Genomic DNA, 21,525 nt, shown 5'->3' with positions numbered 1-21,525 from the left:
GGGGAGACAGGGGAGAGGGGTGGCGAGAGGGAAAGTTTGGAGGGGGAATAGGTAAGATTGTTTTGAGAGATGGAGAGAATATCCCAATAGGTGAGTACGGTATTTTACCTTGTACGTCTGTACCTTTGTATGCATATACTATATTCCCAGTACTGTCAGTCACAAATGAGTTTCCTAACTGACATCGTCAAAGTACAATCCTACAAACCTAATCCCATTCCACCCAATAAAGCAGGTTTAACATAGCATTAGTGCCAGGTATTAAATCACTAACACTTCCATTCACGCCCTGCGAGGTGTCGCTAGTTAGTTTTATGATCTTGGACTGGATAGCTGGAGTCTCCTGGACTGACTGGCTGACTGGCTTATAGGGAATAGACCTAGGAGAATGAATAGCTGTTGACAACCTATTAAGTGTCTGTATTAACCGCCACCCCTTTCTCCTCCTCTGTGTGTGTGCGCGTCTGCTTGCGACCAGAAGTCCCCACAAGAATATTAAACAAACAACAATTTAACAAACTGGGGACATTTTGTTTGTCTCCACAAGGTCAACTGCTATTTCTAGGGGGTTTAGGGTTAAGGTTAGAATTAGTGTTCGGGTTAGAATTAGGTTTAGGGTTAGGAGCTAGGGTTAGTTTTAGAGTTAGGAGCAAGGGTTAGGTTTAGGGTTAGGGTTAAGGTTAGGTTTTGGGGTTAGATTTAGGGGTTAGATTTAGGGTTAGGGTTAGGGTTTAGGGAAAATAGGATTTTTAATGGGACTGAATTGTGTGTCCTCACAAGGCTAGTTATACAAGACTGTGTGTGTGTGTGTGTTGTACTTAATTGACCATACCTGTTAGTCATTGGGGACGATACTGTACTACCTCCCCTTGGACAAAAAGAAGGCAGGTACAGTCAGTCTTACAGGGATGTCTTAAAGGACAGGAAAGGACAGATGTAATATCCAGATAGAGGTTATATACAGTGTATATTAGAGAGCGGAAGGAGAGCGTGACAACATACAGCACCTGAGAAGAGGGGAGGGAAGATGCGGGAGCGCATCAACACTTTTGAGACAGGGCTGAACTTAGACCAGATTCTGGTAATTATTGATATTGATATTTTATTAGTCCTATTTATGCTTCTTTATTACATTATAACATAACATAATTGCAAATGATTAAGAGGTCATGGTGACATTGTTTATGTTAGAATGTTACCTTTTTATTTACATGTGGTCTCAATTTGTGTTGTTCTCACATTTTTTATGTTCTCAATTTAAACTGCTTGACATCAATTTCTTAAGGAAATCAATATTGGAAATCTTAAGGAAATCATAGCCTGGTTCCTCTCTAGGTTTCTTCCTAGGTTTTGGCCTTTCTAGGGAGTTTTTCCTAGCCACCGTGCTTCTACACCTGCATTACTAGCTGTTTGGGGTTTTAGGCTGGGTTTCTGTAAAGCACTTCGAGATATTAGCTGATGTAAGAAGGGCTATATAAAATAAAATTGATTGATTGATTGCAGTCAATCAACTAAAGAAAATATGTGCATTGCATTTAAGAGATGTGCAAAGAGATACTGCACAGAGTTTGGAATATTCTCTTTAAACTATTGTGAATGAAATATTGACTCTTGGGGATCTCCTAAAACAGTGTGGTTACCCTTATAGGTTGTGTGTTAGGGTTTACTTGCGTGCTTTGAATTGTTATGGGAGTGTTGTTGTGGCACCCCTGTACTTTAAACTACGATTGGAGCCAATGATTTTTTACAGGGGTGAGTTTCCCTTACCTTATTATAGATTACACATGTGTGAGAGTGTGTGCATGTGTGTGTCAGTGTGTGTGTGTGTGTGTGTGTGTGTGTGTGTGTGTGTGTGTGTGCGTGTGGTCAGCCCTGACAATATAGCCCTGTCTTGGGACACAAGGTTAATAATATAATCTGACCCAGTCACTGACGGACAGATACAGAGATTAGGACATGGGGCACCACACACACTCACGAGTGACCCAGGAATCTGTTGTTATTATTATTTTTTAATTAACTCTGAATGTCACACTGCCCTTCAGTCTCTGAATCTGTTAGCAGCTCTCACTCTCTCTCTCTCTAAGTCTCTCTCTACCGCTCTGTCTCGCTCTCTCTCTCACTCTCTACCTGAATTTCTCTCTACCTCTCTCTCTCTATCTCTCTCTCTCGTTCTCTCTTTCTCTCTCCCTGAGTCTCTCTCTACCCTTCTCTCTCTCTCTCTCTCTCTCTCTCTCTCTCTCTCTCTCTCTCTCTCTCTCTCTCTCTCTCTCTCTCTCTCTCTCTCTCAATTCAATTCCATTCAATTTCAATTTAAGGGCTTTATTGGCATGGGAAACATATGTTAACATTGCCAAAGCAATTGAAGTAGATAGTAAACAAAAGTGAAATAAACAATAAATATCCCTCTCTCTCTCAATTCAATTTCAATTTAAGGGCTTTATTGGCAAAAGTGAAATAAACAATAAATATTAACAGTAAACATTACACTCAGAAGTTCCAAAAGAATAAAGACATTTAAAATGTCATATTATGTATATATACAGTGTTGTAACAATGTGCAAATAGTTAAAGTACAAATGGGAAAATGAATAAACATAATATGGGTTGTATTTACAATGGTGTTTGTTCTTCACTGGTTGCCCTTTTCTTGTGGCAACAGGTCATAAATCTTGCTGCTGTGATGGCACACTGTTGTATTTCACCCAGTAGATAAGGGAGTTTATCAAAATTGGGTTTGTTTTCGAATTCTTTGTGGATCTCTGTAATCTGAGGGAAATATGTGTCTTTACTATGGTCATACATTTGGCAGGAGGTTAGGAAGTGCAGCTCAGTTTCCACCTCATTTTGTGGGCAGTGTGCACATAGCCTATCTTCTCTTGAGAGCCAGGTCTGCCTACGGCAGCCTTTCTCAATAGCAAGTCTATGCTCACTGAGTCTGGGTCAGTCACAGTGGTCAGGTATTCTGCCACTGTGGACTCTCTGTTTAGGGCCAAATAGCATTCTAGTTTGCTCTGTTTTTTTGTTAATTCTTTCCAATGTGTCAAGTAATTTCTCTTTTTGTTTTCTCATGATTTGGTTGGGTCTAATTGTGTTGTTGTTGTTGTCCTGGGGCTCTGTGGGGTTTGTTTGTGTTTGTGAACAGAGCCCCGGGACCAGCTTAATTAGGTGACTCTTCTCCAAGTTCATCTCTCTGTAGGTGATGGCTTTGTTATGGAAGGTTTGGGTCGTTCACAGCTTTGTGGAAGTTACCTGTGGCGCTGATGGTATGTATAGTTTTTTGTGTGCTCTAGGGCAACGGTGTCTAGATGGAATTTGTATTTGTGGTCCTGGCAACTGGACCTTTTTTGGAACACCATTATTTTGTCTTACTGAGATTTACTGTCAGGTCTCAGGTCTGACAGAATCTGTGCAGAAGATCTAGGTGCTGCTGTAGGCCCTCCTTGGTTGGTGACAGACGCACCAGATCATCAGCAAACAGTAGACATTTGACTTCAGATTCTAGTAGGGTGAGGCCGGGTGCTGCAGACTGTTCTAGTGCCCTCGCCAATTTGTTGATATATATGTTGAAGAGGGTGGGGCTTAAACTGCATCCCTGTCTCACCCCACGGCCCTGTGGAAAGAAATGTGTGTGTTTTTTGCCAATTTTAACCGTACACTTGTTGTTTGTGTACGTGGATTTTATAATGTCATATGTTTTTCCCCAACACCACTTTCCATCAATTTGTATAGCAGACCCTCATGCCAAATTGAGTCAAAAGCTTTTTTGAAATCAACAAAGCATGAGAAGACTTTGCCTTTGTTTTGGTTTGTTTGTTTGTCAATTAGGGTGTGCAGGGTGAATACGTGGTCTGTCGTACGGTAATTTGGTAAAAAGCCAATTTGACATTTGCTCAGTACATTGTTTTCACTGAGGAAATGAACTAGTCTGCTGTTAATGATAATGCAGAGGATTTTCCCAAGGTTGCTGTTGACGCATATCCCACGGTAGTTATTGGGGTCAAATTTGTCTCCACTTTTGTGGATTGGGGTGATCAGTCCTTGGTTCCAAATATTGGGGAAGATACCAGAGCTAAGGATGATGTTAAAGAGTTTATGTATAGCCAATTGGAATTTGTGGTCTGTATATTTTATCATTTCATTGAGGATACCATCAACACCACAGGCCTTTTTGGGTTGGAAGGTTTGTATTTTGTCCTGTAGTTCATTCAATGTAATTGGAGAATCCAGTGGGTTCTGGTAGTCTTTAATAGTTGATTCTAAGATTTGCATTTGATCATGTATATTATTTTGCTGTTTGTTCTTTATTATAGGGCCAAAAAGATTGGAGAAGTGGTTTACCCATACATCTCCCTTTTGGATAGATAGCGCTTCGTGTTTGTTTAGTGTTTTCCAATTTTCCCAGAAGTGGTAAGAGTCTATGGATTCTTCAATTACATTGAGCTGATTTCTGACATGCTGTTCCTTCTTTTTCCGTTGTGTATTTCTGTATTGTTTTAGTGATTCACCATAGTGAAGGCATAGGCTCAGGTTTTCTGGGTCTCTATGTTTTTGGTTGGATAGGTTTCTCAATTTCTTTCTTAGGTTTTTGCATTCTTCATCAAACCATTGTTACTTTTCTTCGGTTTTCTGTTAGAGATTTTTTGATTTGATAGGGAAGCTGAGAGGTCAAATATACTGTTTAGGTTTTCTACTGCCAAGTTTACACCTTTACTATTACAGTGGAACGTTTTGTCCAGGAAGTTGTCTAGAATGGATTGAATTTGTTGTTGCCTAATTGTTTTTTGGTAGGTTTCGACACTACTTTCCTTCCATCTATAGCATTTCTTAATATTATTCAGTTCCTTTGGCTTTGATGCTGTTATGATTTAACTGGATAAGAACCCAAATGCAGACAAGTACACCAAGCCAGATAAGTTTTAACAGGTTTATTTACAATGTTCAAAGTCCAGGTTTCCAAATATAGGGGAAGAGCAAGTCCAGGTACAGGGAGGGTAACAGATCCAGATCAGGGCAGGTGTGGTACCGTAATGTCCTAGTGTCCGTGGTGAGTCCAAAAGAGAGGTCCGGTAAAGGAGAGCAGGATGGTGGTGGCAGGAGTGAAGCGGAGGCAGGAGTCAGGTTCCAATATATGGTCGTCTTGACTATGATCTGACGATGAGTGGCAAGTTTGACCGGGTCTTAAAGGCTGAGGTGATTATGGTGAATGAGCTGCAGCTGGAACCCTGACTCCCGCACACCAGACTTCACTCCTGCAATCAAGGACAGACAGAGGGGAGGGAGAGAGCAGAGAGAGCTACCTAGCAGCAGTAGGCCTAACAGTACCCCCCCCTCTACGGACGCCACCTGGCGGCCGACGGGGTTTATCGGGATGTAACCTATGAAACTCTCGGACCAGAGCAGGATCCACAATGAAGCTCCTGGGCACCCAGGAACGTTCCTCAGGACCATAACCCTCCCAATCCACCAGGTACTGGCAACCACGACCTCGGCGGCGAACATCCAGAAGTCGCCGGACAGTGTAGACCGGACCCCCACCCACGATCCTGGGCGGAGGAGGGGGACGAGAGGGCGGGCACAGAGGGCTAACCGACACAGGCTTAATCTGGGAAACATGAAAGGTGGAATGAACCCGTAGGGAGGCAGGAAGCTGTAGCTTAACCGCGCAGGGGTTAACAATAGACAGTATCTTGAACGGTCCTATAAAACGAGGCGCCATCTTCTTAGACTCCACCTTCAATGGAAGGTCCCGTGACTTCAGCCATACCTCTTGACCAGGAGAGTAACCGGGAGCCTGGGACCGGTGACGGTTGGCTTGCCTCTGCATGTACGCCGAAGCTCGGGACAGAGCTACCCTGGCCTTCCTCCAGACCTTGAAGCAGCGGCGCATGTGGGACTGCACCGAGGGTACCGCCAGTTCCCTCTCTTGGGAAGGGAACAGGGGAGGTTGATAACCCAGAGCACACAGAAAAGGAGACAAACCAGAGGAAGCGTTAGTCAAGGTGTTATGAGCATATTCCACCCAGGGGAGCATGGAGCTCCATGACCCAGGGTTAGACCCAGTGACACAGCGAAGAGCGGTCTCCATCTCCTGGTTCGCTCTCTCGGCTTGCCCGTTGGTCTGGGGGTGATATCCAGAGGACAGGCTGGATGTAATGCCCAAAGCTTTACAGAAAGCTTTCCACACCTGGGAGACAAACTGGGGACCCCTGTCAGAGACAATATCCGTGGGTAGACCATGAGAGCGGAACACATGTTCAACCAAAATCTCAGCCGTCTCTCTGGCAGTGGGCAGTTTAGGTAGGGGCCAAAAAATGAGCGAACTTAGAAAACGATCAATCACCGTAAGAATGACAGTCTTTCCAGACGAGGGGGGAAGTCCAGTGACAAAATCCATAGCGATATGCGACCAGGGCCGGCTGGGTATAGGTAGAGGTCGTAGATGACCGGCGCTGGCCTGGGTGGAGTTTTTACTTCGTGCACATACCGTACAAGCAGCAATGAAGGCTCGAGTGTCCGCCTCCATCCTGGCCCACCAGAACTTCCGTCGCACAAAGTCAAGGGTCCGCGAAACTCCAGGGTGACAGGTAAGGGGAGACGAGTGAGCCCACTGAAGTACCTGGGAGCGAGCAGACTCAGGGACAAACATCCGGTTAGGAGGACCCCTCCCAGGGTCAGCTTGATGATGTTGAGCCTGTCTAACAATCCCCTCGATGTCACATGTGATGACCGCAATACTGCAGGTAGGAGGCAAAATGGGTTCAGGGTTACTACCAGTATCAACAGCCGAATGAACACGAGACAGGGCGTCAGGCTTGACGTTGCGTGACCCAGGACGGTACGACAGAGAAAAATTGAATCTCCCAAAAAATAGTGCCCACCTGGCTTGACGGGGGTTGAGCTGCTTCGCTGACTGGAGGTAAGCCAGATTCTTATGATCCGTCCAAACGATGAAGGGTTGTTCCGCCCCCTCCAACCAATGTCGCCACTCCTCGAGAGCCAGCTTAACGGCGAGCAGTTCACGATTGCCAACATCATAATTCCTCTCAGCCTGAGAAAGTTTCCTTGAGAGAAAAGCACAGGGATGCAGTTTGTTATCTTCAGGAGAACGTTGTGACAACACCGCACCTGCCCCAGTGTCGGATGCATCCACCTCCACGACAAACTGGCGGTCGGGGTCCGGCTGCATCAGAATGGGAGCCGAGGCGAAGCGATGTTTCAGTTCTTCGAACGCTGATTCGGCCCCCTTCATTCCAAGCGAACGGTCGTGAGATGGAGGTGAGAGCGGTGAGTGGCGCCGCAATGCGGCTGTAGTCCTTGATGAACCTCCTATAGAAGTTCGCAAACCCCAGGAATCGTTGAAGTTGTTTGCGGGTAGAGGGAGCTGGCCAGTCCGTGACAGCAGAGATCTTAGCTGGGTCCATCCGCAACTCCCCCTGAGCTATGATGTAACCCAAAAAGAGGTCTCAGACACATGAAATTCACATTTCTCCATCTTCACAAACAGTTTGTTCTCCAACAACCTTTGCAACACCTGGCGCACATGCAGTTCATGTTCCTGAGAGGACTCTGAGAAAATCAAGATATCATCCAGATAGACAAAAACAAACCGATTCAACATGTCCCGAAGGACATCATTGACTAGTGCCTGAAAAACAGCAGGGGCATTGGACAACCCAAAAGGCATAACCAGATACTCAAAATGTCCCAAGGGTGTGTTGAAGGCAGTCTTCCATTCATCACCCTTACGAATGCGCACCAGGTGATACGCATTTCGTAGATCCAGTTTCGTAAAGATGGTAGCACCATGAAGGAGGGGAAAAGCAGAATTAATCAAAGGCAGAGAATACTTGTTCTTAATGGTGATGTTGTTAAGTCCACGGTAATCAATACAGGGTCTGAGGGTCTTATCCTTCTTAGCAACAAAAAGAATCCCGCTCCCTACAGGTGACGAGGAAGGACGCATAATACCTGCCGCCAAGGAGTCCCGAATGTAGTTCTCCATAGCCTCCGTCTCCGGCCGGGAGAGATTGTACAGGCGACTGCTGGGGAGCGGGGCTCCTGGCTGGAGGTCAATGGCGCAGTCGTAAGGCCGGTGAGGAGGAAGAGAAGTAGCTCTGTGTTTGCAGAAAACGGATGCCAGGTCATGATACACGTCAGGAACAGCAGAAAGATCCATGGACTCCAGTGGAGGTTGAGGCACAGTACTGGCAGGAGTCTGAGCAGAACACAAACAATTCACATGACAAAATGTGCTCCATGAAACAATGCTACCTGTCACCCAATCAATGTGTGGATTGTGTCTTATGAGCCAGGGGATACCAAGGACCAGGGGAGTCTGTGGGCAGTCGATAATATAGAATTGAATGTTCTCCTGATGATTTCCCCGACACTCTAAGACAAACAGGAACAGTCTGATGGGTAATACGGGTCAACAATTGTCCATTTAGACCCTTAGCCTGCAGCGGACAGTCCATAGGAACAGTCTCCAAATCCATTTGTTGAGCCCACTCTCTATCCAAAAAGCTTTGTCGGCACCAGAGTCAATCAGCGCACTAACAGAGAAATTCTGGGACTGCCACTGGAGGGATGCCTGGAGCAGAATGCGGGGAGAAGAGGAAGAATCCGCTGCTCGGCTCACCAAAACTTCTCCCATTAATGATGAGCCGGCCCTTTTCCCCGGACGAACTGGGCAGGAAGGAACGAAATGACCAGCTTCTCCACAATACAGGCAGACCCGAGCCTGAATACGACGTGCACGCTCCTCTGAGGACAACCGTGCACGACCCACCTCCATGGCCGGGTTCAGTGCTCCTCGTATCGACTCGGGAAGACACGGCTCTCTCCGTAGGGACGATGCAGGGAGGAGTTTGTTGATGACAGACAGGTTGCTTGGAACTAACACTCCTCTCCCGGCGGCGCTCCCGAATCCGATTATCCAACCTGATAGTGAGTGAAATAAGATTATCCAGCGTAGGCGATTCATCATATGACACCAATTCATCTTTTAAAGTCTCAGACAAAGCATTGATGAACACTCCTTGTAATGCCTCGTCATTCCAACCACTCACTGCTGCTAAAGTCCGAAACTCCACTGCCATCTCCGCCCACTCACGAGCCCCCTGCCGAAGAGAAAACAGCCGTTTCGCAGCCTCCTTGCCTCGTACGGGGTGGTCAAAAACCTTCCTCATCTCTGTGGTGAAGGCAACGTAAGCGTTGCAGATGTCCGACTGACTCTCCCAGACCGCGGATCCCCAGGCACGAGCGGAACCGCTAGTAGAGTTGATAAGGTAGGCAATACGGGCTCTTTCTGAGGCGTAGGTGAGGGGCTGTTGTTCAAACACTAACGAGCATTGAGTCAAAAAATCGCCACAGGTTCCCATGTTCCCGTCATAGCGCTCTGGAGCAGGAACAAAAGACTCTCGGATCTGGGCTGAAGGGGTAGTAAGGGCAGACACTTGATTGGAGAGTAATTGAACCTGATTAAGCAGCACCTGACTGTCCTCAGCAATCGTCTTAAACAGGGTATCATGTTGGCCAAGTAAAATGCCCTGATTGGCTATGGCAGTCCAAATTTGAGTGCACTCTGGGGTGGTATCCGAGCTACTGTCTGCTGGGTTCATGTTGGTCAGATCATACTGTTATGATTTAACTGGATAAGAACCCAAATGCAGACAAGTACACCAAGCCAGATAAGTTTTAACAGGTTTATTTACAATGTTCAAAGTCCAGGTTTCCAAATATAGGGGAAGAGCAAGTCCAGGTACAGGGAGGGTAACAGATCCAGATCAGGGCAGGTGTGGTACCGTAATGTCCTAGTGTCCGTGGTGAGTCCAAAAGAGAGGTCCGGTAAAGGAGAGCAGGATGGTGGTGGCAGGAGTGAAGCGGAGGCAGGAGTCAGGTTCCAATATATGGTCGTCTTGACTATGATCTGACGATGAGTGGCAAGTTTGACCGGGTCTTAAAGGCTGAGGTGATTATGGTGAATGAGCTGCAGCTGGAACCCTGACTCCCGCACACCAGACTTCACTCCTGCAATCAAGGACAGACAGAGGGGAGGGAGAGAGCAGAGAGAGCTACCTAGCAGCAGTAGGCCTAACAGATGCCTCATGATTGAGTATTGCTCTGTTCAAGTAGACTGAGATTTTGCTGTGGTCTTATAGGGGTGTCAGTGGGCTGACTGTGAACGCTCTGAGAGACTCTGGGTTGAGGTCAGTGATAAAGTAGTCTACAGTACTACTGCCAAGAGATGAGCTATAGGTGTACCTACAATAGGAGTCCCCTCGAAGCCTACCATTGACTATGTACATTCCCAGCATGCGACAGAGCTGCAGGAGTTGTGACCTGTTTTTGTTGGTTATGTTGTCGTAGTTGTGCCTAGGGGGGCATATGGGGGAGGGAATGCTGTCACCTCCAGGTAGGTGTTTTTCCCCCTGTGTGCTGAGGGTTTCAGGTTCTTGTCCAGTTCTGGCATTTAAGTCGCCACAGACTAGTACATGTCCCTGGGTCTGGAAATGATTGATTTCCCCCTCCAGGATGGAGAATCTGTCTTCATTAAAGTATGGGGATTCTAGTGGGGGGATATAGGTAGCACACAGGAGGACATTTTTCTCTGTTGAGATAATTTTATTTTGAATTTCTAGCCAAATGTAAAATGTTTCTGTTTTGATTCCTGTTTTGATTCCTGTTGTTCCCGTCTCTCTCTCTCTCTCTCTCTCTCTCTCTCTCTCTCTCTCTCTCTCTCTCTCTCTCTCTCTCTCTCTCTCTCTCTCTCTCTCTCTCTCTCTCTCTCTCTCTCTCCCTGAGTCTCTCTCTACCCTTCTCTCTCTACCCCCCCTCTCTCTCTCTCTCTCGCTCTCTCTCTGTCTCGCCCACTCTCTTCCTGATTCTCTCTCTACCCTTCTCTCTCTCTCTCTCTCTCTTGGTGTTTCTTGGTACCACTTGTATGTATTTCATAAATATTTTAAAATTGGTAGGATTGAACCTGAGCTAGATTCTCTCTGGCTCTGCGCGTATTGAGTCCTTTGGCATGGTGAGTATGTGTGTGGAATAGTAGTGAATGTGTTATCAGTGTATTGAGTGGAGTGTACAGTGTTTGACTCCACACACAGGGTCACACAGTGACACAGGACAAACACAGGCTGACAGATGGAGAGGGATAGGCTCTCAGTAATAGGTGTATCACAGGTCTCAGACTCTCTCTCACGCTGTCTCTCTCTTTCTTTTTCTCTCTCTTTCTTTCTCCAGAGAGAGATACTGTGATGATGACACATTCTTTTCTCCCTGTGATTTATTCAGTCTTTCATTCCGTGTCTTATCTGTTGATCTCTCGATCTATCGTACTGTCTGTCTCTCACCCTCTGTCTCCCCCTCTTATTTTTGTCATCACACCCCAGGTTCCTCTTTTTTTGCCAGTCTTGCCTGTTTGTTCATCCCAGATTGATAGTGTTGTGTTGTTAATGTTTGGTGTTGACCTGATATTACAGTCACATATAATACTGTAGGACAGGGAGAGAACAGTCTCATTACAGAATGCCCAAGAAAGCAGACACAGAACAGGTACTGTATGCAACAGGATTATATATTCATCTTAAGCTGTTAAATGTAGTATGTGTCTTTTGAGGGGTTATACAGTGAGCTCCAAATGTATTGGGACAGTGACAAATGTGTACTCTGTACTCTAGCACTTTGGATTTGAAATTATACAATTACTAGGAGGTTAAAGTGCAGACTGTCAGCTTTAATATGAGGGTATTTTCATCCATATCCGGTGAACCGTTTAGAAATAACTTTTTGTACATAGTGTCCCCATTTTAGGGGACCAAAAGTATTGGGACAATTTCACTTATATGTGTACATACTCACTGTATATTTATGTGATCAACACAGCATAATGTCTACTGCTTCCTCGAGAGGGAAAATTCAAGTTAACTTGCCTGGCAAGACATCAGTGTTTTACTTGTTTTTTATCTTAATTAATTATAGCTCCACTATTAGTACAGCTATTATAGTGTAAATGTCAGATTGAAAACAATTGAGTAAATGCTTGTTGCATGGCAATCCATAAGCATCTGGATATAATACAGCATTTTAAAAATAAGAATAAACAGATAGTAGAGATAATTTGCTCACTTGCAGTAAAATTTGCTCTAGGACCATCAAAACATCAAAATAACTTTTAAGAGGTGTGTTCAAGAACAGTGGGCAACATTAGATGTGTTTAACACCAGTCCCACTATAGCCTGTAATTCCATCAACCTATTGGGGAATAGGGAATGGTCACTATGGGGAATGAGTCAAGAGAGGTTCAACCAAGGTGAAACATTGCACAAGGCAGTTCAGCGTTGTTGTTGTTGACCGTTTATTGTTTACAAAAAATTTATCCCTCAAAGTAGCCTAGATCTTGCCCCTAGAAACAGATTACAAACACAGGTGAAGTGGGTAAACAGTGAAACACAAATCACTAGTGTCACAACGTTAATGCTTTTACTCTGCATAAATATACAAAGCCGTTTTGAAATGAACAGTTGCACCTGTATCATACAGGGTTCTGGTTAATTCCACTAATTCCAATCTAATTCCAGGTCAGTCTTTGAATTCAAAGAAGATGTCAATTCTTCTCAATTCCAATGTTAGGTCAATTTCAAGAATTATATTCCCAATTCAATATTATACCAGACAATTCCACACATTCCAATTCCAATTTCATTCCTTCAGACTTTCAGGATGATAATGTCACTGTTCAGACAGCTTAGCTATACTGGAAATACAGAAATACAAGTTGAAATTATTTTAAACAAATCATGCTGTCAATTTTTGTACACTAACTGGGAAATGTACAAATATTGAATTCCAATTCAATTCCAAAGATTAAATGTTTTTACAATTCCAATTCAATTCTAATTCCAACAGTCCAAATTGTTGAAATTCGAATTGAATTCAATGTAAATTTTCCAATCAAATCAAATTGGATTTGACCACAACCATGGTATCATCTGACATGGTTGTCAGTAGGCCTCCTGGTTGGTTGGTTGCAGCAGCTTTCCTCTCCTATGAGAACCTAATACAGCACTGTCTGACACCAGTGATTTAGTTCTTCCACTGATTTAGACTCATGTGTTGCAACGTAGTGGTATGCAGATGTACTGTAGGTGTAAGCATAAGTTGTCTTGAAGCCCAGGTCCAGGACCAGGTGTGTTTTATAGCGTGTGTATTAGGAGTGGGGTGGTGAAAGCTGATCCTAGAGCAGCTCCTAAGTGTAACACCCTTCCTGGTTCTGTGTGTGTGTGTGTGTGTGTGTGTGTGTGTGTGTGTGTGTGTGTGTGTGTGTGTGTGTGTGTGTGTGTGTGTGTGTGTGTGTGTGTGTGTGTGTGTGTGTGTGTGTGTGTGTGTGTGTGCATGAGTACATGCGTGTGTGCGTGTTGGAAGAAGAAGGTGCGGAATGTTCTGTCTTCCTGGGATCTCTTCCTCTGGCAACCTGGCTCCTGTCCAGTCCAGCTTCCACTCAGGGAGGGGTTTTTCCGATCTCTTGGCCCGTTTTGTCTATTTCTGGCCGGCAGCAGGGTATACAGGTTGGTGTGTATCTCTTACACACACGCCGCACATTCCCTCTCTAACTCATTATCTCCAGCTATCCCACTGTGCTGGATCCAGTTTTCTCCCCCGCTCCCATTTATGATCCCCCTTTTAATTTCCTCTGATTCTCTCTCCCTCCTACTCCCACTCACTTCCTCTCTCTCTCATCTACCTTTCTTCCCTAACCTCAAATTCAAGACAATGCAACACAAAACCCTACTGTATCATGGGGATTTCTGGGCTTTCTTGATAATGTAGTCTTTGATCTCAGTGTTCAGCTCTATTGGGAGAAGGCCTACAGGGAGCCTCTTGGTAGTGAAGAGAGCTGCAATGCTTTCTGGGTAATGAAATCGTCTCTGTCCAGGAAACTGCAAGGGGTTCTGGGTAATGTAGTCTTTGATCTCAGTGTTCAGCTCTATGGGGAGAAGGCCTACAGGGAGCCTCTTGGTAGTGAAGAGAGCTGCAATGCTTTCTGGGTAATGAAGTCTGCTCTGTCCTGGAAACTGCAAGGGTTTCTGGGTAATACTATACAGTCTTTTCTCTATCCAGGGAGGTGCTCTTGGTAATTATATGTAGTATCCTGCTCTGTCCAGGTCCATGGGCGAGTAGAGGGAGCCCGCTGGGCTTTCTGGGTAATGTAATGGAGATGCAACATTGCTTCCTGGGTAATGTAGTCTTTGCTCTGTCCAGCTCTACGGGGAGTACAGGGAGCAGCAGGGTAGCTTTGCTAGGCGGGAAGCCACACGGCTGCTGACAGAGAGACAATGGAGGAGACAGACAGGAGAAAACACCATGGTCAACGCCAGACGGGGGCATGGCCAACGACATCACCACTCCGTCACCATGGAGTCATATCTCAGCCACACCTCCTCCACAAAGAAGCCACGCCCCTACTCCAAATACCAAGGTGAGAGACAAGGACTTGTTCTAGCTACATCACTGTAAATAACCCCCGGTAAAAGTTATATTGAGGCCTAAACACATACAGTAATATAGCTTATTGTGTTGGTCCAGACTGTGTGGCTCGTATACAGCGGTACATCGTGACCAAGCTGGGGGAGGACTGGATCTTCCTGGTGCTGCTGGGCCTCACCATGGCCCTGGTCAGCTGGAGCATGGACTACACCAGTGCCAAGAGCTTACAAGGTATGTGACTACAGTCCCCATAACCCACTGTGGCTGTAGCAGGCCAGGTACCCTCACTAGATGGCCATACAAGACAGAACAAAAACTGATGAGCAATATCATGAGCTATTTGACCTAAATTTAGGCCTACTAATTGCAAGTCAACCCCTTGTCCCTACCCCCTAGGTAAGTCAAATAAAATAAAATAAAATGTTATTAGTTACATGCGCCGAATGCAACAAGTGTAGACTTTACAGTGAAATGCTTACTTACAAGCCCTTAACCAACAATGCAGAATTAAAAAGTAAGACACATATTTGCTAAATAAAAAAGGAAATAATAAGACAATAAACACTATAACGAGGAGCTCCAGTAGAGTCAATGTGCCGGGGTACGAGGTAGTTGAGATAATCGAGGTAATACAGTATGTACAAGTAGGTAGGAGTAAAAGTGACTAGGCAATCAGGATATATAATAAACAGAGTAGCAGCAGTGTATGTGAAGAGTGTGAAAGTGTGTGTATGTGTGTGCGTGGTGTCAATATGCATGTGTGTGTGTTGTGACGTCACGAGAGGCTACACAGCTTTCAGCGGGATTGCTCAAGTAGTGCAAGGAGACAAGGTTCAAACAAAACAAGGATTTTATTATAGGTCTTGGGAAATTAACGAAAATATAACAAAATTCTGTTCTCTTGTGGCTCTTTAAGGGTTAACAGTTCAGGGATGTCTCTTCCACATCCAAAATCATAATTCTCACTCGCTCAGATAACTTTTCCCCAGCCTTACTGTAGTCCACGTTGCAGCTAGTGGCCAACCCAGCAAAAAGTCCTTCCAAATGTCTCTCACGTATTTCCACAGGTGCATATATCCAAAGGTGAGTATTTCCCAAAGGTAAGTATCTCCAAATCCTTATATTCCTCATGGAAGTGGACGTGCAGCACTCTTGTCCTCCAGAGAGCCCAGGTTGGAGACTGTGTCTCTTCACCCCCCCACACCCCCTCAGTGTGTCTCTTCCCTTCCCAAACCTTCAGCTCATCAGCTCCTCATTTGTTTCAGCTGCGTGGGAAGATTGGCCATAGAGGGGTGGAGTTCCCGACCATACCAGCAGATGGAGCCATAGCTGTCTGGGTTTGCAGCCACCTCAGGGGGATGTAACGTCCCTCCAGGACACAGCCTCTCGTGACATCACACATCCCCCTCCTCGGGACCGACGTCCTCGTCGGGTAAAGGCAGCGAAGAAGGCATCACGCCGGGAGAGGGCGTCCGCATTGCCGTGGTGCTTGCCAGCCTGCTCTCTCTTCAACTCCTCCACCTCTAGGACCAGGGACTCAGCCTCCTGTTGTCTCTCCTTGAGTTTCTTACTGAACGCATCAGCCTTGGTTTTAGCAGAGTTTAGCTTCTGTTGAGCAGCTTTCAGTTCCTTCTCTCTCTCTGCCTCCGCATTCTTCATCTTGTTCTCCAACACCTTGTACTTCTCCTCTGCCTTCTTCTGGACCTCCTTACTACTGCGCAGGGTCTCCTCACACTCCTCGATGGTCCTGCGCAGCCTCTCCAGCTCCTCCTGTTGCTTATGGAAGGAGCTCTGTTGGAGTTTAGCCTGGAGGATATCTAACTCTTCTGTCTTCATGTCTAACTGTTGCTTTAACAAACGATACCTCTCAGCGGTCCCCTTCAGACCAGACAGTTCTTTGTCCAGATTCTGTAGCTCCGTCTCTGTGTCGGTCTGGGCACCTGCCATCCCTATCAGAGCCCGGGCGGGAGTGAGTAATTCGGAGGATTGCACCGGAGCCTTCCCAGGATGAGTCTTGCCTCTCCGTTTCCGAGGTACTCGGGTTATCCTCTCCTGAGACTCTCTCCAGAGTGGGTAAAAGGCTGGGCAGTCTCGTCCAATTAGGACAGGGACGGGGAGGGAATCAACCACCCCCGCCGTCGTGTGTATGGTTCCCCGTGTGCTGGTCATTGTAAGTTCAGTAATGGGGTATTCTCTGGTGTCCCCATGGACACAGGAAACTGGGAGGACTTTCCCCGGGGTCAGACACGTTGGGCCCACCAAATCCTTACGCACCAGGGTGGCCCGGCTACCAGAATCCAGTAAGGCCTCCACATCATGGTGATTCACAGTTACCGGGCAGGTGGGGGGTCGATCTGGGCCGCCATCTACGACTCCCAAGAGCGAGGCAAAACGGTGTGTGGGTGCTGAGCTGGAGGACTCCGCAGTGGGCATAGGTTCATCGGCTGGTTTCCCACACTGCCAGGAGATATGTCCCATCTCCCCACACCGGTAACACTGTCGAAGTTTCCCCCTCCTGGTGTACTCTTCTTGGACCCGCCTGGTTTCTGGCTCCCCCTGGAGCCGGGATAAGTCCTGACGTGGCTGGGTTCGAGACCTTGGGGTCCTTTGGACGGGTTCTTCCCATTTGTGGTGGGGCCGCACTCCTGGGGTCTTTTCGGGAAGCATTCAGCATCTCCGCTGTGGCCTGGTACTTTTCCACAGCTTCCACGGTCAGATCAGCCGTGGTCAAGGCCTGTTGACTGATGAACCGTTTTGCCTCATAAGGCAGGGCGCGTAGGTAACGATCCACCACAACGGCCTCCACCACCGCCGCTGCTGTATTCCTCTGCGGATCCAGCCATTTCCTTGCGATTCGGACAAGTTCATGCATCTGCGCCCGAGGAGGTTGGTCTGGTTGGAAGGTCCAGCCGTGAAAGCGCTGGGCCATACCAAACTTTGTGAGTCCATATCTGCTGAGGATCTCAGACTTCAGGGCATCATAGTCAGTAACCTGGTCAGGGCCCAGGTCCCGGACAGCATTCAGTGATTCCCCGGTTAGAAAGGGGGCTAACAGACCAACCCACTGTTGCTTGGGCCAGGCTTCCCTAGTGGCCGTGGCCTCAAATGCATGCAGGTATGCCTCAATGTCATCGGTAGCTCCCATCTTAGATATAAAGTCACTTGCCTTTATTGGGCGGGTATTTTGGACAACCCTCTGTCTCTGCAACTGCAATTCCTCTGCCTTCAGAAGGTTGGCTTTCTTTTGCTCCTCCAAGAGAGCCACGTTTGCTTGCATCTGGGCTTGCTGGCCAGCAACAAGGGCTTTCAATATGTCCTCCATTTCAGTCGGGCGGGGAGCCTACGGCCAACTTGGAAAACTGGGTGATCAAACCTTCGGTATCCTCCTCTGACATGCACTATTAACGCTTGAGCGTGCCCGTATTCTCCACCATCTGTGACGTCACGAGAGGCTACACAGCTTTCAGCGGGATTGCTCAAGTAGTGCAAGGAGACAAGGTTCAAACAAAACAAGGATTTTATTATAGGTCTTGGGAAATTAACGAAAATATAACAAAATTCTGTTCTCTTGTGGCTCTTTAAGGGTTAACAGTTCAGGGATGTCTCTTCCACATCCAAAATCATAATTCTCACTCGCTCAGATAACTTTTCCCCAGCCTTACTGTAGTCCACGTTGCAGCTAGTGGCCAACCCAGCAAAAAGTCCTTCCAAATGTCTCTCACGTATTTCCACAGGTGCATATATCCAAAGGTGAGTATTTCCCAAAGGTAAGTATCTCCAAATCCTTATATTCCTCATGGAAGTGGACGTGCAGCACTCTTGTCCTCCAGAGAGCCCAGGTTGGAGACTGTGTCTCTTCACCCCCCACACACCCCCTCAGTGTGTCTCTTCCCTTCCCAAACCTTCAGCTCATCAGCTCCTCATTTGTTTCAGCTGCGTGGGAAGATTGGCCATAGAGGGGTGGAGTTCCCGACCATACCAGCAGATGGAGCCATAGCTGTCTGGGTTTGCAGCCACCTCAGGGGGATGTAACGTCCCTCCAGGACACAGCCTCTCGTGACATCACAGTGTGTTTTGTGTGTGTGAGCTTATGTAGCGTGTGTGTGTGTATGTGTGTGTGTGTGTTGGAGTGTCAGTGTAGTATATGTGAGTGTGTGGGTAGAGTCTAGTGAGTGTGCATAGATCCAGTGTAAGAAAATGACAATAAATATTTTAAAAATTAACTGTTCAGCAGTCTTATGGCTTTCGGGGTAGAAGATGTTTAGGAGCCTTTCGGTCCCAGACTTGGCGCTCCGGTACCGCTTGCCATGCGGTAACAGAGAGAGCAGTCTATGACTTTGTTGGCTGGAGTCTTTGACAACTTTTGGGGCCTTCCTCTGACACCGTCTGGTATAGAGGTCCTGGATGGCAGGGAGTTTGGCGCCAGTGATGTACTATGCCGTATGCACTACCCTCTGTAGCGCCTTGCGGTCAGATGCTGAGCAGTTGCCATACCAAGCTGTGATGCAGCCAGTCAAGATGCTCTCAATGGTGCAGCTGAATAACTTTTTGAGGATCTGAGGGCCCATGCCAAATCTTTTCAGCCTCCTGAGGGGGAAGAGGCGTTGTCGTGCCCTCTTCACGACTGTGTTGGCGTGTTTGGACCATGATAGGCCCTTGGTGATTTGGACACCAAGGAACTTGAAGCTCTTGACCCGCTCCACTTCAGCCCCGTCGATGTGAATGGGGGCGTGTTCGGCCCTCCATTTTCTGTAGTCCACAATAAGATCCTTTGTCTTGCCCACATTGAGGGAGAGGTTGTTGTCCAGGCACAACACTGCTAGGTCTCTGACCTCCTCCATATATAGGCTGTCTCATCGTCGTCGGGTATCAGGCCTACCACCGTTGTGTCGTCAGCAAACTTAATGATGGTGTTGGAGTCATGTGTGGCCACGCAGTCGTGGGTGAGCAGGGAGTACAGGAGGGGACTGAGCACGCACCCCTGAGAGGACCCATGTTGAGGGTCAGTGTGGCGGATGTGTTGTTTCCTACCCTAACCACCTGGGGGCGGCCCGTCTGGTAGGCTTGCGTCACTGGGCAGCTCTCGGCAGGGTTTCCCTTTGTAATCCGTGATAGTTTGCAAGCCCTGCCACATGTCAGAGCCAGTGTAGTAGGATTCGATCTTAGTCCTGTATTGCCTGTTTGATGGTTCGTTGGAGGGCGTAGCGGCATTTCTTATAAGTGTCCGGATTAGTGTCCCGCTCCTTGAAAGCAGCAGCTCTAGCCTTTAGCTCAGTGAGGAAATTGCCTGTAATCCATGGCTTCTGGTTGGGATATGTACGTACGGTCACTGTGGGGACGATGTTGAAGTGTATAGATGTGTGGCTGTTGACCTTCCCTGCTCTACACTCTTCCCTGCTCTACACACAGAAAAAAGGATTCCAAAAGGGTTATTTGGCTGTCCCCATAGGAGAACCCTTTTTGGTTCCAGGTAGAACCCTTTTTGGTTTCAAGTATAACCCTTTTGGGTTCAATGTTGTACCCTCTGTGGAAAGGGTTCTACATGGAACCCAAAAGGGTTCTACCTGGAACCAAAAAGGGTTCTTCAAAGGGTTCTCCTATTGGGGACAGCCAAATAACCCTTTTGGGTTCTAATAGTGTAACCCACTGCTCCACTCTCCCTGATTCTTCCTCCTCCTCCTCCTCCACCTCCTATCTCCCCTCTCCCAGCGTATAAGTGGATGCACGGGGAGCTGAGGGGGAATGTCCTGATCCAGTACCTGGCCTGGGTCGTCTACCCCATGGTCCTCGTCATGTTCGCCTCCCTCTTCTGCAACATAGTCGCACCTCAGGCCATAGGTGGGTACTGATCATAGTGTTGCTCTCCTTGTCTCCATCTCTTTCTCCCACCTGGTTCCCCAAAAGTACATAAGTATGATATAACTGCTCTGTTTCCAGTATCTGTCTATCTATCAGTCTTTTTCTCCAACATTCTCTCTGTTTCTCTGTCTCATGTAGGTTCTGGTATTCCTGAGCTGAAGACCATTCTGCGAGGGGTGGTGTTGAAGGAGTATCTAACTCTTAAAGCCTTCGTTGCCAAAGTCATCGGGCTGACCGCCGGCCTGGGCAGTGGCATGCCCGTGGGGAAAGAGGTGGACCTACTCCTCTCCTCCAATTATTATTATCTCCCTCCCTCCCTCTCTCCCTTCCTCTCTCTCTCTCTCTCTCTCTCTCTCTCTCTCTCTCTCTCTCTCTCTCTCTCTCTCTCTCTCTCTCTCTGACCTCTTTCGCTAACGTTCTCTCTCTTTGACCTCTTTCTCTAACTCCCTCTGTGTATCTATTCTCTCACCTTCTTTTTATCTCTCTGCTTCTTCCCTTCCTCTTCCTCTCTTTCCTTACTTTCCTCCCTTACTGTATCTGCCCTCTCCCTCTCTTCCTTTCTCTCTCCTTCTCTCCTAGTGAGTAGTATAATAAATCATCTTCTGTCGTGTTTTCTCCTCCTCTCCTTGTGGGACAGAAACAATTTACTAAACTCCTCGACAAAGTCCATTCATTTTCCCTTTATGGAGGCTGGTCAACTGTCAAACATAGCAATTATAACATTATTAGTCTCTGCTGATTCAAGTTAAGAATTCAAATCAGAGCAAATTATCCATGTCTATGCAGGTCATGTGTATGGTGGGTCTACCTCTGTGCTCTGTGCTCTGTGTCTCTGGGGATAGCAGGAGATTTGCCCAACCACTGATACAAGGTCAGGTATTTTCGCATCCCCCTAATGGTTAAGAATTAGGATTAAGGGTAATCTGATCCTAGATCTGTGGGGACTGGAGAAGGGCAACTTCTACCTCAAGTGTGTGACTGACTCTGTCGTCCTCCTTCCCGTGCTTCCTAGGGTCCCTTCGTCCACATTGCCAGTATCTGTGCTGCTGTGCTGAGTAAAATCATGTCCATCTTCTCTGGAGTGTATGAGGTAAGCCGACTCCCTGACCAAAACAAACTACAACTCCCAGCAACCCCCACTCTGACTAGCATGATCTTTGACCTTAGTAATAACAG

The 21,525-nt window shown here is 46.9% G+C and overlaps 1 protein-coding gene across 1 annotated transcript in view; it reads left to right on the top strand.

Moving 5' to 3' along the window:
• clcn1b (chloride channel, voltage-sensitive 1b) overlaps positions 1-21,525 on the top strand; it is a 45,231-nt gene that overhangs the window by 5,192 nt on the left and 18,514 nt on the right. The window contains exons 2-6 of the mRNA XM_045213745.1: positions 14,266-14,482; positions 14,590-14,721; positions 20,200-20,328; positions 20,488-20,621; positions 21,362-21,439. Of these exons, the coding sequence (XP_045069680.1) occupies positions 14,266-14,482; positions 14,590-14,721; positions 20,200-20,328; positions 20,488-20,621; positions 21,362-21,439 (690 nt within the window). The remainder of the gene's footprint in view (positions 1-14,265; positions 14,483-14,589; positions 14,722-20,199; positions 20,329-20,487; positions 20,622-21,361; positions 21,440-21,525) is intronic.

This window comes from Coregonus clupeaformis, unplaced genomic scaffold (genome assembly GCF_020615455.1).
Source record: "Coregonus clupeaformis isolate EN_2021a unplaced genomic scaffold, ASM2061545v1 scaf0148, whole genome shotgun sequence".
NCBI lineage: Eukaryota > Metazoa > Chordata > Actinopteri > Salmoniformes > Salmonidae > Coregonus > Coregonus clupeaformis.
The sequence above is the reverse complement of the archived record's forward strand: the minus strand, read 5'-3'. Positions and strand labels throughout refer to the sequence as shown.